Raw genomic sequence first — 16,459 nt, forward strand, 5'->3', positions numbered from 1 at the left:
CAGCTCTGGCACAAAAGAGAAGAGGGCCAGTATTATGAAAGAAGCTGGGGTCAGGGAACACCAAAGGCTTAAGGATGCCCAAAGGAGGGTGTGAGCTCTATTTTCCTGGAGGGCTGGGCCAGCCGAGCCGATTAGGGGCCCGGAGCAGCTGTGGGCAGAGGGAGGCTGGCGGGGGGGCACAGACTGTAAGGTTAAACGCCGCACAAAGTCTTTATAAACACCCTGGTGGCAGCAGAAAGGGAGCTGGGCCAGGGGTCAATAGAGTTGGGCTCTCCTCCAGAGATGCACGAGCAGGAGAAGTCATTTCCTGTCTGAGCCTCAGTTTCCTCATCTGTACAATGAGCTGCTACGTTTCGGGGAATGAGCGAATGTCAGCAGAGTTTCATTTCTGGGTTATTTGCTATGTTTTGGACCATTCCTGACACAGTTCCCACCCAGCTCTGGCACAAAAGAGAAGAGGGCCAGTATTATGAAAGAAGCTGGGGTCAGGGAACACCAAAGGCTTAAGGATGCCCAAAGGAGGGTGTGAGCTCTATTTTCCTGGAGGGCTGGGCCAGCCGAGCCGATTAGGGGCCCGGAGCAGCTGTGGGCAGAGGGAGGCTGCTGGGAGTGAGGGGATTCAAACAGCTCTTTCCCACCCTCTCTCCCACCAGCCTGCTCTGTGTAAAAATTCCAAACTCCCAATCAAACCCCCATCTCTTTTCTTCTTTCATTCACCTGCCCATCTTCCTCTCCTCTTCTCTCCTTTTCTATCCAAACTCATAATTAATCGCTCAAGGCAAAAGTAATGAATGTTAATTGGCCATCTGTAGGAAGACTAATTAAAATCTACCACGCTGGGGTTTCAAACATACCTATAGCAACGGAGTGAATCGGGAATGAGGCGAGGAGGGACCGAGGTAACAGCTGAAAGACTGCAAAACACCATTGGGCTTAGGTGTGAGGGAACAACGCCAGAGAGGGGCTGAGATGCTGGAGAGAGGGAGAGAGAGGAGGGAGAGAAAGAAAGGGAGAGAGAGAGAGAGAGAGAGAGGGAGAGAGAGAGAAACTTATTTGATTTATTCTTACCACTGCAGGACCTGGCATTTTGTTGCTTTCTGTTTTGTATTTAACAAACACATTTATACATTTCCTTCTCGCTGGACATGGCTTAAGGGGTGGCTGGAGTTTGTCAGCACACAATTGTCCCTCAGTCACAGGCCTGAACACACCCCTTTATTCAAGTACACCTGCATTTGTCAAAATCACACACACACACATGCTGGTTAAATCTCATGCACAGCTTTGCACAGGTTCAGGCTTGCAAGGTCATACCCTGTCTCATGTATACACATGCACACCCAGTTATAAGCTGAGAGCAACCAGGGACATGTGGTTACACACAATCACATGTAATCATGTCTGCACACTGCTGTATGCATACGTGGTTTAAACATACAAACCAACTGTTATGCAAATATAAATGCAGGTGTGCACTCACAGTAGTTTACACTTACACTTAAATTCATACAACTTCCTTCTAGGTATGTGTAGACAGACACCCAGACCAACATTTGCATGCAAACACTGTTATCTGGCAAGTTTTACATCAAAAGTTTTATACACAGGTATACACACGATTACACAAATTCCCCCTCCTTGCATAAGCAGAGCCAAATATTCAAGCATCCATATAACCAATATCAATACTAAGGCGGCAAACAGTGACACACACACATTTGGCTGGGGCCAGGGCAGGCTCACGTGTGCTTCATATGTATCCATATATGTGCATACAGAGACCCTGGCCCCAGGAAAGAACACACCCTGCATGACGACCACTAATCCTCCTGAGAACACAGGGCTGGAGCCACAGACGCAAGGGCTTAGGCCTCATGTCCTCTCTCGGAACGCCCTGCTCTGAGCAACACAGGCACCTACAGCCTGCCTAGAATGTCCCATCCAACCTTAGGGCAGAAAGGATGGTGGATCTGGGGAAAGAGGGAGAGATGACCTGGGGGTCATGATGCGCTTTGATGAGGCGGGTCACGGGTGAGGTTGCCGGCGGGTGGGATGGGTGGCAGGGCCTTTGGACTCCCCATATCTTGACAGGGTCAGTTCTGTGGGTCTGGGGAGGCTTCCACTAGTGGGCCTGGAACTGTGGGAAGAGCTTTGACCCAGGGTCTGGGTCCCTTTGACCAGGGTTCCTGTTTTCTTAGGCTGAAACGGCTGCTCTCCTTTCTGAATAGTTTCTGAGGCCTCTTTCTCATTGCTGTAAAATCTCTTTACAATAAGTTTAGATGAAAGCAGGAGGATGTGCAAACACAAAAAAGAACTTCCTGACATAGCGGGCTGGGTATGAAAACCTGGAAAGGCTCAGCAAAGAGAAGGGAGACAGAGCTCCACCCAGGGGTCCTTACCAGAAAGGGGTAAGCATCCCTGGGCCTTATGCCCACTCTCCCTGCTCAGGATCTGAGGTTCTCAGACCTCTGTAGCCCAGAGTCAGTGTCCAAGCACATCCCTGGGCCCAGCAGGGAAATCAGCTGGAAGAGCCAGCCAGAGCAGTGCAATGGCCTCGGTGCTCGCAGAGGGAACTGCATGCTGGGTGCATCCCTGGAGGTCAGGAGTCAGCCACAGAAGGAATCCCCAGCTATAATAAGAAGCTGCAGAGGATCCCTGAGATCCCAGGAGTAACAGACACGCGTGAGGCCAGCACTCATCAGCACCCCTGTGGGATCCAGGGAGCTTGGCTACTTTACACCTCCACCTGAAAAGTGAGGACACCCAGCTGCTCCGACTGCCCAGGGCTACGTGGCTGTAAGAGGCCAAATCAGGCCACAGACGCCAAGTCTGGTGCTGGGCCTCTCCCCGCGCAGACCGGGAGGGAGTGGGCCTGTTTCCCTGGGTGTGGACTTCCTGGAGAGCCTCTGGGCCCTCGGGATCTCCGAAGGCCTCAGCATCCTCTGGGAGGAACAGGCGCGCACAAATGCACACACTTTCACACTCACACACACAACCCTATGACAGCTTCTACATTTGGAGCTGACAGATGTGCAAGGTAACAGCTCGGCACCGCCTGTGCAGCTGAGGCCCTGTGTCGGAGTGGGATTATTTCCAGCGAGGCTCAGGGTGGCTGCGTGAGCGCACGCCCGGGTGTGTGTAAGTGCGTGTGGCTTCTCTTGCTCTCTCTCCCTCCATCAAAATCTGTCTCACTCTGTTTCAAATCTCTCTGTCTCTGTCTGTTTTCCTCCCTGTGTTTCTCCATCTTTCTCTCACTGTCCTGTTCACTCTGCCTCCGTCTTTCACCCTTGCTGTGTATCCTGGATGCTCCAGAGAGGAGTCCTGCCTCCTCTCCGCTCCCTCACTTAGCCTGGTCCCTTTCCTGTCACACCCGGCAGGCCTCAAGGACAGGCCCTTAGAGAAAGCCCACTTTGTTTCAGAGGACGATGCAGCCGTCCCTGCCCTGGGCACAGGGCTACTGCCCAGGGGGACAGAGTGGTGGAATCTAGAGCCATCCCGAGGCCGAGAGAGCAGCTCCTCCCTCCCTGCCTTGGTCACGGTCTTCAGGCTTGGCCTTCTCCCACTGAGCCAGCTCTGCCATTCCTCATTTATGTGCAGGCCTCTTTTGCTTCCCACAGTTGTCGATCTCCCTCTTGTTATTCCCAACTCCCAGCACAAGCTAAGCCTAGCCATGGCCCTGTGCTGATCCCAGATCAGGACTCACGGTGACCCTGACCTTGGCCATATGTTGCTCACTAGTTCTGACCTCAGACTAACCCCAACCCTTAAGCCTGACTCTGTCCCTTGAACTTCCCCTTCTTTGAGGGGCTGGCTCCTTTGATCTCTGCCAATACCACCTGGGTTTGCAAGGTTCACAGCTCAGTTTTTAAGTTAATTAATGACTTTTCACAGATCACTTTGTAATGCTGTAGCGCAAGTGGGGACATACCTAGATCCACTGAATTGGAGTCTGCGGTAAAGGAGAAACAATGGGAGAGCGATTTTTTTTAACTCGCTGGGTGATTCTGACACAGGCCAGTCCTACCTATGTCCACAATACATACATGCGGGCTTTCCTTTAGGGATTCCAAGGGGCAATCCAAGGGGGGCTTGAACCCCCGCATGGGATGCCTGGGCTGGGTGGGGGCTTGTCTGCAGGGACCTGACTCCCAGGCACCGGTCATCACACCCAAGCCCTTTCAAATGCTTTACTATACACCTGGCAGTGGGCCACTAGAGCACTGACTTGTTCACTCTCTCATTTTTCATCAAACACTCAACAAGGTCCCAGTGGATTAAGTCTGGGTAGGGTCCGTGGGATACACGCAGCCCCTTGAGCCTGAGACCTTGGATCCCCAGGGTCAAGATGGGCCTTGGAAGGGCAGGGCCTGGCAGGAAAGACCTCTGCAGCAGCTGGACCAAGACCTGAACCAGAGTAAGGGCCAGACAGACTCCTGTGGCCCCAAGAGGAGGCACCGGGTCTGGAAAGTGGGAGCTAGGCCCCTCTCTTCCCTTGCCCTGGGGGTGGGGACGGGGGACATGGGCCTTGGGCTAAGAGACCACTAGACAGCTTGCAGGTCAGTCAGCTGAGGAATCATCTGAGTCCATGGAGTCAGCTGGGGGTGGGCCTGAGAGGTGGATCCCCCAAAGGAAAAAGGAAACTTCCATCTCCCTTCCTTTCTTTTCCTGACCCCTTCCTGAAAATCAAAGGTCAGGGCTCTCCCAGCTCACACTAAGGACAGTTAGGGCTGACTGGATGGGTGAAATGGGAGACAAAGGGGGTGCTAGGGGAGTCTTGCTGTGAGTAACAATAATTTGGGTGGAGCTGGGGAGGTGGGCTTTACTTCAAAAGTCCCAGAGAACGTCCAGCATTAGCCCCATCTCCCAGCACTGCAGGCAGAAGACTTTGGGATCGGGGCAGGGGAGCATGGACGGCTCATTCCCTCCTCTCTCCAGCCACGCTTTGACCCTCCCCATGCTGGTCCCAGAGGCTCAGAGTGAATCCTCAGCTAATGTCCCTGCAAGCTGCCTAGTGGCTTCAGGTCCACACCCCTTCGCTCCTCTACCCGAGATCACTGTGAGCTGCTCTGGGGGGCCCCACCCCGGCCACTGGCAGTGCCCTTCGCCCACCTTCCTGTCACCACATAGGACCCCAGTGGTGAGGGCGCACGGCTGGGCACTGTGAGTGAGAATTACTGCACACACATCAGCACAGGGGACCGTGTTCCGTGGGGAGAGGCTGGGGGAGGGGAGGCCGGAAGGCAGTAGCCCAGAGCCCAGCTCTGAGGTGAGACACGGAGAGAGCAGGGTGGAGCACCACCTCACGGGGTTTTCCTGAGTGGTGAGGTAGGAGCATCTCTGCACCTCCAGCCTCAGCTAACAGTGAACTCAAGCACCAGCCTGCATTTTATTCAGGGGACAAAGGACAGGAATTGGGGGTGGGGAGGGAGCTTCTGACCAGCCCAGTCCCAGCTGGTCATGCTCACAGACAGAGGTGCTGGAGCTCCCTGGGGTGGGCCTGGAATATTCCCCTCACTCTCCTGCTCCCACAGGCCAGCTGCTGGCCTCCAGCTCAGGGATATTAAACACAAAACCGAAAAACTACCAGCTCGTTCACGCCACAGACAAAGAAACCTTGTTTGTCTTTCGGCTAATCCAAGGCCCTGCACAGCAAGCAGCTGAGCTCTGGGCACGTGCAGGCATGTATTGTGTGTGTGTTCGCGTGCACTCCTGTGTGTGGTGGCCAAGGCCAGGCTGTGCACTCTGAGAACACTCGTGGCTAGTCCCTGGAGGCTGGCAAGAAAGTCTCCCTGCTCCAGTGGTGCAGGACCTGGGGAGGCTGAGTCCAGGCTAAGGAGCAAGACCTGGGCCAGAGCCCATGGATCACTTAGGAGGCCTGGGAGGCCTGCCGGGGAGAGTGATCCCAGCTCTTTCTGCCTCCCCAGCTCCCTGGGGACCCCTTAGAGTCCAGAAGAGAGACAGGTCCAGGGTCTTTTCCAAGGCTCTTAAATCTCTGAGCTCAGAGAGGCTATGTCAGGTGTGGAAGGGCCTCGCCACCTTGTGGGGACATGTGGTATTCCTTATGAAGTCCTGGCCTTACCTCCTCCGAAGTCCTGGCCAACCAGCTCTCTGGAGAGGGAGTCAACCCCACGGGACATCAAGTAGGGTTGTGCTTACTTATACCGCCCTTACACTCCCATGGGAGCAAGGGCCAGGCGAGGAAATCTGTCCCACACCCACCAGATAGAAGGGGTAGGCCAGGCTGCACAGCCCCACCTGCAGAGGCAAATCTGATGCCAGCAGATGCAGCCTGACCACACCTGAAGTACCTTAGAGAAAGGTTTGTAGGAAAGAATCTTAGAACTCATCTGTTCTAGGGAAGCTGAAGCCCAGAGATAAGGCCCTGCCCAAGATCCACAGTATCTCCGACACAGAGGGAAGTGGGGCTAAGGGTTCGACTCCAAGGCTCAAGCGTTTTCCTGAGGGTCTGGTGAATCCAGGACCAGCTGTCCACACTGAACCCCAGTCCCACTGAGGCCCGGATTAGAGGCGGCGCAGTGAGAGTTCTTGCCACAGGTCAGCAAGGGGGAGGGCATCTGGGCCATGTGGAGATGAGGCTATACAAATGGGGCTCCAGGATGATCTGGATCTTGATACTAAAAAGAAATAAATTAGCATTTACAGGCACTTACTGCAATGCCAGCACTGTGCTAAACATTTACAAACATGAGGTCATTTAATACTCACAATGCCCCTTTGAGGGAGGCACCAATATAATCCACTTTTTTCAGATGAGGAAACTGAAGCAAGGGGAACAACTTGCCCTGGGTGGCAAAGCGGGGACCTGAGAACAGTGATTTTGACTCCACTGAGGGCAAAGGCTCTGCTGGACGAAGAAAGAGCATGAGTTGCTCACTCTCTCCTAGGGAACCTAGCAGGGCACTGCCAGCTCTGGCCCAGGGCCTGCCTCCAGAGATAGGCCCTGCCACTGGTTCTCCAGGAGGCATGGCCTCAGTGCGCCCTCTGCCGTGCGTGAGGAGGAACAGAGAGTTCTGTCCTGCTATCAGATGCAGGGCTGAGTCCTGAGATGGCTGGCAAGGACCATGGTCTCTCTTCCCAAATAAGGAACAGGGACAATGGGCTGGCTGGCTGTAGACCACCACCACTGCGGAGCTCCCAGCCCGGCCCACATCTACTGATCCGCAGAAGGATGGGTTTGGTCGCACCCCTGGTTTCTCAAGGCTTCTCCCTCTTAGAATCTTGTCCACCTCCCCCAAAGGCATGTTGGTCCTAAGTCCACCCCACTGAGGACCAGGACCGTGGGCCAGATGGACGTTACCAGGAGGGCCCACAAAAGGCCCCCTTAAGAGCTGGGATCCACTCAGAGCATTGCCATGTGGATAAAGGGCAGAACTGGGAATCCAAGCGAGCCAGGGGAAGTACCCTTCCCCAAGGGCTGGGGTAGCTGTGAGTCAAGCCCTGAATGCTGGATACTCTTTAAATAGGTGAAGGGTGAGGAAAGGGTAATAAAGACTGGGGTAAGAATAGGCAAAAGCATAAAGGAGGAACAGGTGTCTGGGCAAGTCACCTAGGCCAACTTTGTTTGAACTTGGGCTTGCTACTGAGCGGGGCTCAGTGAGAAAAGGCAGATAGCCCCAAGACAACGCTGCAGGACATAAGGGCAGCACCCCAAGTTTGGATTAACTGCTTCAGGAACACCCCTTGGGTCCAGCAAACCAGGGACTTAGTCATGGGACCTGTACCAGAATTGAAAGCAGGCATTTCAATTAAAGACAATCCAAAAAAAATAAAATAAAATAAAACAAAATAAAAAATAAAGGACAATCCATGTTTTATTTGTATCTGCCTTTAACATGTACATAAACCCTCGGGGCCCTTTCCCCCATCTGGTGGATACACGGTAGGTTCTGGAGGGAGGAAGCATTAGAATTAGGATACAGAGTTCACCTGAAGGTCCTGCTACCCTGAGCAAGGAGCTTCCCTGTGGACTGAGACTTGCGCTGTCCTCCCTTCCCTCCAGGCCATCTGTGAATCGACATAGGCCCTCCTCTTTGGCCCTAGCTCATCCCCTCTTCCCCATGGACTCTTCCCTCCTGCCATGGGCAGGAGAACCATCCTCCTTTTTTCAGTGTTTTAGCTTCTTGTCCTGTTTTTCCCATCCCTAAAATTCTATTCCTGGGGAGAGAGAACACCAACAGCCATAACTTGTCTCTCCTAAGCTTACTCCTAACTCAGGGTGGTCAATACAGACTCCTGAGAACTGGGAACTCCAGCCACCTGGCACCCTCACAGCTGGCTGGATCCGAGGGCAGGACAGTAAGCATGAGTGCTTATCTGTGTAAGGCAGGGTTGGCAGTGCCACTGTGGCAGGATGTGGGGAGGTACAGGACTCCTGGGCATGCCTGAGAGGGGAAAGAAAGCCCTAAGAACCAAGGACATGGGCTTATTCATCGTAGAAATCGACATGGGCTCCAGACTTGAACTTGTCCTTTTGCAGCAAATTCAGAAGCTTCTGGGCTGATATCCTGCAATCCACAAGTTCCCCTTTTGTCTTCAGATCCTGCAGCCTTTTTCGCAAGTCTGGGTCCACAGAGGTCTCCCGGGCTAACTGCTGCATGTCTGTGTCCAGGGGACCTAGGGGATGAAGAAAAGAAGATGAGGCAGGGGCCCATGATGTATGTGTGGAGTTGCGTGGAGTCAGGTGTGGCCAAAGGCAACGCCTCATCTTGGCTGACACATGGTCAGGATCACCAAGGCTCCACACTGGCACCAATGAGCTCCAGACTCAAATTCCAATGTCCACTGAACATGGTCCCTCTAAACCACCAAATCTACAGATTCACACTACCCTACACCCCTTCCCCAAGCCCCAGCAGCCAAGTGCAGAGAGAGACACCATCCCCGTGGGAGAAGAAGAGTCAAGTGAGCACCCAACTTCCTTGGGGGCTCCCGAGTCAGCCTGCTCCAGCACCAGGCCAGCTCCCATGGCCCTAGGTGGCTCCCTGTGGGTTCCCATGAACCCAGGCCTCCAGCTCATCCTGACACCCAGCTCCAGTGGTCCCAGCAGCCCCAGGCAGCTCCTGGAACTCCAGGCTCCTAGAGGGCCCCTGAGAAGCCAGGCCCCTGATCCACTCCAGCACCAGCTGGCTCCCATGGCCTCAGGTGGTTCCCATGGCACCAGGCTCCCGTGAACCCAGGCTTCTGGCACACCCCAGCAACTAGCCAACTCCTGTGGCCCTACATGGCTCCTGTAGGTCACAGTGTCTGTGAACCTAGGCTTTAGGTGGGCACTCTCAAACCAGACTCCTAGCTGGTCTAGTGCCAGGATGACTACTGTGGACCCAGGCTTTGTACCCACCCCAGCAACAGGCTGCCTTAGGACTCTAGTGGCAAAACTGCCACGGACATCGCCAGATGGCCCACCAAGAAGCACTAAAAGAGTTGACTGGTGAAGGGCTCTGCCTACTGAACTCAGTCTATAAAGACTGGAAGAGGTGTCTACTTCCTCAAATGTACAAACACCAACACAAGGCCACAAGGATCATGAATAATCAAGGAAACATGGCACCACTGAAGGAAACTAATACAACTCTGATGACGGACCCTAAAGAAATGAGATGTATGAACTGCCTGACAAAGAATTCAGAATAATCCTCTTAAAGAAATTCTGTGAACTCTAAGAAAACACAGACACCTAAATGAAATTAGGAAAACTATGCATGAACAAAAAGAGAAGTTCAACAAAGAAACAGAAACCATTTGAAAAAAAACAAACCAAAATCTAGAGTTGAAGAATACAATGACTGAACTGAAGAATTTGATAGAGTTCAACAGCAGACTCAACCAAGCAGGAAAAATTAGTGAACTAGAAAACAGGGCATTTGAAATTATCTAGTTAGAGGAGCAAAAAGGAAAAAGAATGTAAAAGAGTGAAGAAAGACTACATGAACTAAGGATTACCATTAAAAGAAACAATCTCTGTATTATGGAGTCCCAGAGAGAAAAAAGGAACAGAAAGCTTAAAGAAATAATAGTTGAGAACTTCCCAAATCTCTGAGAAGAGATGTGCACATCCAAGTTTATGAAGCTAATATTTCAACCCCAAATTATCTTCTCCAAGACACCAGGACTAGATAGTTTCACTGGTAAACTGTGTCTGTTTTTTATGCCAATACCATAATATTTTGATTACTGTAGCTTTGTAATATAGTTTGAAATCAAGGAGAGTGATGCTGGAGAACTTTGTTCTTCTTTCTCAAGATTGCTTTGGCTCATGAGGTTCCATACAAATTTTAGAATTGTTTGTTCTATTTCTGTGAAAAATGCCATTGGAAATTTGATAGGGATTGCATTAAATCTGTAGATTGGGTTGGATAGTATGGACATTTTAACAATATTAATTCTTCCAATCTATGAGCATGGCATCTTTCCATTTTGTACCTTCTTCAAATTCTTTCATCAATGTCTTATAGTTTTCAGTTTACAGGTCTTTTACCTCCTTGGTTAAATTTATTCCCAGGTATTTTATTCTGTTTGATGCAACTGTAAACGGGACTATTAATTTTTCTTTCTGATACTTCATTATTAGTGTATAGAAATGCAACTGATTTTTTACATTGTTTTGTATCCTGCAACTTTACTGAGTTTGTTTATTAGTTCTAACAATTTTTTGGTGAAGTCTCTAGGGTTTCCTATATATAATATGTCATCTGCAAATAGAGACAGTTTTACCTCTTCCTTTCCAATTTGGATGCCTTTTATTTTTCTTGTCTAATTGCTCTGACTGGGACTTCCAATACTATGTTGAATAGAAGTTGGAAGAATGGCTTCCTTGTATTGTTCCTGATCTTAGAGGAAAAGCTTTTAGCTTTTCACCATTGAGTATATTAGTTGTGGGCTTGTCAACTTCCTCACCATGTCCAGGGCAGCCCCCTGAAATGTAACCCAGTCACGTGGCACTCTAGAGTTTGCTCAGCTCCTGACTATGGTTTCCATTTGCTCTCTGTTGACTTAGTGAGTCCTAGGCTGAGCTCAGGGTGGGTGCTGAGTTGAATATTAGCTGCAAGAAAAACTGTATTACATTAGGGAGGGACAGAAGGAGGATTAAGTACTAGAGAGCCTGAGGAAGTAGAAACTGCACTGATCATGACCTTGGATGCAAGGTTTGATCCTGGCTACGCTGCATCTGCACTTTGGTCAGGTTAATCTACCTCTTTGCCGCTAGGGTTACAAGGGGAATAGACTACGGGATCTCTATCTAAGTTGCTCAGACATCATGCAACAGCTATGTCACCACCTTCTAATTCCAGCAACCTCAAGCTGAAAATAGAAGCCTCACTCTTAACAAAGGTGTACAGTGGCATCATGGTAGGATGATGAGAAACCAGACCAAGTACCACAAGACCCCCTACCCTTTAACTTTCATGAGGATGGGGCTCTATCTTATTTATCTCAGCATTCCCCAGCACAGTTCAGCATGGGATGGTCAGCATTCAACAATGTCTGTCTGCTTTTCATTCAGCTAACATTCACTGCAGACTGGCTCAGTGGGGTGCTTTACTAGGTGCTGGGGATATAAAGATGAATAGTGCATAATGCCTGCTTTCAAGGCTTTCCTATGCAGAGAGAAGTAGAGAAGTATATATAGATATAAAGATAATACAGTGTGATAAGTCCTATCTAACAATTACAAATGCTAACAATTAGATAGCCCTTCACAGTTCAGGATCACTTTTACATGTTTTACCTCATTCACTCCTACAAACTGCCCTGTGAGACAGGTAGCATCTTCCACGTTTCACATGAAGAAATGAGGTACAGGCCTGGAATTCAAATCCTAATCATCTCTCAAACTTTAACATCTCAGACTTTCTGGCCCCACCCTCAAGTCCAGGCAGCTGCCCACTCTCAATCCATACCTGATAACTACAGCTCCCTGCCCCTGCCAGCACTAACTTTCTTGCAGCCTATATTTCCCTTAAGGAGTGATGGGTCATGATTCAAGGACAAAATATTCTATGGGTCCTTTCCTGGAGGAGACAGAGAAGGCTCCTTGCCCAGTCTCCAAAGGGTAACCAGCCGGTTCTGGGGACAGGGATGGCAGTAATGCTTCACCTACCTGGGGCATAGCTCAGCACCCTCACACTAGGTTCCTCTGCGGCCAGAACCTGGAACATCATGTTACGGGCAGCCTTCCCCGCACAGTACTGTGCCCAGCCCTTGAAGGGCTGCAGGGCACAGATGGACGAGATATTAACCACAGTCCTACTGAGGCCAGGACTGTCCGGGAAGGCCTTCAGGATGCTGGAAGTCAGGCAGAGCATGGAGGTCAAGTTCAGAGCCCAGTAGTTGTTCACTTCAGCTGGGTCAGCCAGGTCTACGAAGCGTTTGGACACATCTCCAAGACTGCCTGAAAAAAACAGATCTTAGGAATCACTCAGTGCAGGCGGAGTTTTCTCTTCTCCCAGCCCTCTTCAAACTCTTCCAGACACCTCCTTCCCATCCAGACCTAAAGGAGGAGTCTCCCTAGTGCTTCTGAAGATGCCTCCCTCTTCCCAGCTCTGCAGACATGCATACCTGGGGAACCCACTCACCTGAAGCTTCAAAGTGAGAAAGCGCATGCCCTTCTCTGGGGCTGGGGTTCGGGGGAACTCTGGGGGCCATTTGGAGAAGTGGGGGAATTTACTTCTGCTGGGAGACCCCATGCCCTAACTCACGCCTCCGCCAGAGAGCGCTGAGCATGACGATCAGAAAAGTTCTTGGCGTTGAAAGGGGAAGGGGGGAAGAAGGTGGGGGAGAACGAGCCCCAGACAGCACCAGGTCTTCCTCCACACCCCGCTGAAACTAGGGCTTTCAGGCGTCTTTTCAGACTTTTAGGAGTCACCTTTAAAGCTCTAAGAGGCGGGGGAGGTGAAAGGGAGGGAAAACAGAACTGGACGCTAAGCAGCATGCCAAGCGCTCACACGCCGGCGGGCGTCTTACCGGCATTGTTGATGAGCAGCACTCGCTGCAGGCCTTCGGGCCTGGGGAGCTCGCGCAGGGCACTGAGCAGCTGCTGCAAGCCGGCCTCCGCGCTCAGGTCGGCGGTCACCCGCACGAGGCGCAGGCCGGGCCGCTCGGCGCCCAGCTCGGCCTCCAGCTGCCTCAGCGCCTCGTCACTGCGGGCGCTCAGGACCAGCACGGAGCCAGGCGACAGCTGCGGGGCCAGGAGATGGGCCAGCGTCCGTCCGAAGCCACGAGAAGCCCCGGTCAGCACGCACAAGGTGCGCCCCAGGCCTCCCACCTTGCCAACGCAGCCCTCCATACCTCCTACCTCGGCAACCTGGAGCCGCTTCCCAAGACCCGGAAGGGGGCGGGGCGGCCGCGGTGGGAGTAGAAGGAGGCCCCGCCCGCTGCGGGCGGGAATCTAAGGCTTCGGGCAGAGACCGGCCGCCCCTACTTTTTTTTGCAGTTGGCGGTGGAAGTGGAGGTGTCTGAAATCTCCGAGAGAGCGCGAAGGCACTAAACCGGAAGGGCGGGAGGCGCGGCCCCCACCGGAAATCCTAGCCCAGTGCGGAGCGCGGGCCTCATCCTTTACCCTGCTAGTCAGTTCAGTACCCCGCTGGGATGCATTCTCCTCCGAAGTCCAAACCCAACTTCCTTGCATAAGTGACTCCCTCCAGGTCAGGCCATCTTGCTCCTTGCTGGGCATCCCTGCACGTGGCACGTGCCAGTTTAGGGACTGGGGTCCTTACTGGGTTGGGGAAACTCACCGCCCCGGGAGCGACCTTTGGGAGAACACAAGTCTCCCCTCCGTCAGATGTAAGAACCTCTTCTCCCTACTTGGCTCTGTGCTCGCACTGATTCCCCTGCCTCTGAGATTTCTCACTCCTTTTGTCCCTAACGGTCTGTGTTCCCAGGGATCCTGCACCCACTCATGCTACACTCTTCCTAGTAGGCAATTCCATCTACTCCTACATTCGAGTTTTGGCAAATGATCATCTAAGTCTGTACGTCCAGGCCTATGCTTCAGAAAACGCACATTTCCAACTTTTTTCAAGGAGAGAGGGAAGATGGGAAAGTTGGCAGACAGCCCCAGATCTCCTTAAAAAAGGAGTCTCTTAAGAGATTAGCAAGGGCAGCAAGCAACCTCCATAGCGCAGCCCAAGTCCTCACAGTGCTGTTCCTGTCCTGGGGACAGACAGCAAAATTGCCTTTCAAGGCTCCTAGCAAAATGCATTTTGCTCCCTTGTTCTTTGGGCTGTCATTATAAACACCAGAACAATTTGGGGGAAGCTTTTCACTTTCCACTTAGGTGCCTTTACCACAAACTTTTTGTAAAATGTACAGCCCAGACTGTACATCACTGTGGAACATATTCTAAGAACAAATGAAACTGCAAAATTTAGTAGATTATTTGTTAACATAGCATAGCATTATTTTGAAACTATTTTATGTAAAATACGACAAAGAAAACAAGTAATTATGCTAACTGATGTTAGGAGCCAAGATTTTCAGTGTTAGAGAAAAGAGACCAAGAATGAATTCAAGGAAGTTAAGGGAACAATCTCTAAGTTGTTTGAATTGGAAACCAGAAAATTGTAGAATTTACTGCAATTACTTTTACCATTTTCTCTTCTGATGTGTTGGTTCTCCAATACCTACTGTAACAGAGAAAAACAAACCTAACTCCATATTGAATCTTCCTTTAGCTTTAACTTTTGTCCTCTGTTTGTTGCCTGTGCTTTTGTCATGCTGGCTCTGCACGTTTTGTAAAAGAATGTTGCCTATAGCCTGAAATATACAGGATTGCCCATTCTCTAGACTCTGACCTTTAAAGGTATATCACTCTTATTCACATAGAAATAAAAAGTTGCAGAACAGAGAATAACATTTGTCTTGTTGGAGGTTTATAGAAACATTTAGACCAGACCTACTGGACACCTACAAGACCAAAGGATTCCAGCACCAAGAAGTTTGCAACAACCAGCCACACCCCCCACCCCTTTTAGTATAAATGAAACCTGAATTCCAACTCTGGTAAGATGGTTCTTTAGGACACTAGTCCACCATCTTCTCAGTCTGCTCCCTTTTTTCTTTTAAATTTATTTTTATTTATTATTTTTGGCCGTGTTGGGTCTTCATTGCTACACATGGTGGGCTTTCTCTTGTTGTGGTGAGTGGGGGCTACTCTTCGTTGAGGTGCATGGGCTTCTCATTGCGGTGGCTTCTCTTGTTGCGGAACATGGGCTCTAGGCATATGGGCTTCAGTAGTTGCAGAATGCAGCCTTCAGTAGTTGTGGCATGCAGGTTCAGTTGTTGTGGCTCGCAGCTCTAGAGCACAGCCTCAGTAGTTGTGGAGCACGGGCTTAGTTGCTCCGCAGCATGGGGGAATCTTCCTAGACCAGGGCTTGAACCAGTGTCCCCTGCATTGGCAGGTGGATTCTTAACCACTGCACCACCAGGAAAGTGGCCTCTGCTGACTTTCTGAATAAAGTTGCTATTCCTTGCTCTAACACCTCTACTCTCAATTCATTGGCCTTTTGCGCAGCAAGCAACATGTGCTTGGACTCAGTAACACTATGACAATCCTTTTTAAGAGTTCACCCTGCAACAGTGGTAGAGATTAAAGTGGTGCTGGACTAAGTTTACAGTTGTGTATTTTGTTTGGCCATTAGGGCTTTCTTTTTTCTTTTAAAATTTGAGGTGACATTTCTAAAGTGGAAGATTTTACATAGTATCAGAATTTCCAGCTTCTTTTGAGTAATAGGAATGTCTGGCAAACTGGGTTCTGATTGAGGTAAGCAATAGTGCCTCTTGGAAAGGAGACTGTGCTCCAGTTTGCCAAGATTTTCATCACTCATGGGTGTAGGCATTTTTGTTTCCCACTAATGATGCATAGCTGAATTCTTACCCAGTGGTGATGGTCAAAACATTTAACAGCCAGGGCATTGTGCTGGATTGTGGAGAGGTGGGTCTCAGGAGAGGTGAGGAGGCTTTGATGTTTTAACACAAGTAGGACTATGTATACCTGTATATCATTTGAGGCTTTCCTGCTTTTCACTTATCTATTAAGGATGGAAGATACAGATTTTAAAGTTGATTGCTCCAAAGCTAAACTCTCCTGTACTGGCCCAATGGTCTACTCTTTAAATAAATTTTAATAGCTTTTCCCTGCTCTCAGGCCTCAGAAAATAGGTTGGTGAAAGCACAATCCCATCCATTCATTCATTTGGCATTTATTGAATTTCTACCTTGTGCCAGGCTTTGAAGAAAGGAGGGAACAATGAAGGGATGGCTAAAAGTCAAACCTAGCCTCTTCTGAACCTAGCTGCTTGTAGGAGGAACCATTTGGAAATAGCATCCAAAGAGAGTGCGGTTTGCCTCGACTGGGAGAGAGCCTGGGAATTTTTTCTTTTCTGAGAAAGATGATTATCTGCCATACACCTCCTCCCACTGTCAGTCTTACTTGAAGTAATAT

General features: G+C 50.4%; 1 protein-coding gene across 1 annotated transcript; it reads right to left on the reverse strand.

Moving 5' to 3' along the window:
• Window positions 1-7,812: 7,812 nt before the first annotated feature.
• SPR (sepiapterin reductase) lies at window positions 7,813-13,329 on the reverse strand. Its single transcript, XM_007453375.1, has 3 exons — window positions 12,982-13,329; window positions 12,119-12,409; window positions 7,813-8,634 (listed from the first exon to the last, which is right to left on the reverse strand). The coding sequence occupies exons 1-3, from the start codon at window positions 13,301-13,303 to the stop codon at window positions 8,444-8,446; spliced, it is 804 nt and encodes a 267-aa protein (XP_007453437.1). The 5' UTR covers window positions 13,304-13,329; the 3' UTR covers window positions 7,813-8,443.
• Window positions 13,330-16,459: the final 3,130 nt, after the last annotated feature.

The sequence above is a fragment of the Lipotes vexillifer genome, unplaced genomic scaffold (genome assembly GCF_000442215.2).
Source record: "Lipotes vexillifer unplaced genomic scaffold, Lipotes_vexillifer_v1.1 scaffold253, whole genome shotgun sequence".
In the NCBI taxonomy this organism is placed as follows: domain Eukaryota; kingdom Metazoa; phylum Chordata; class Mammalia; order Artiodactyla; family Lipotidae; genus Lipotes; species Lipotes vexillifer.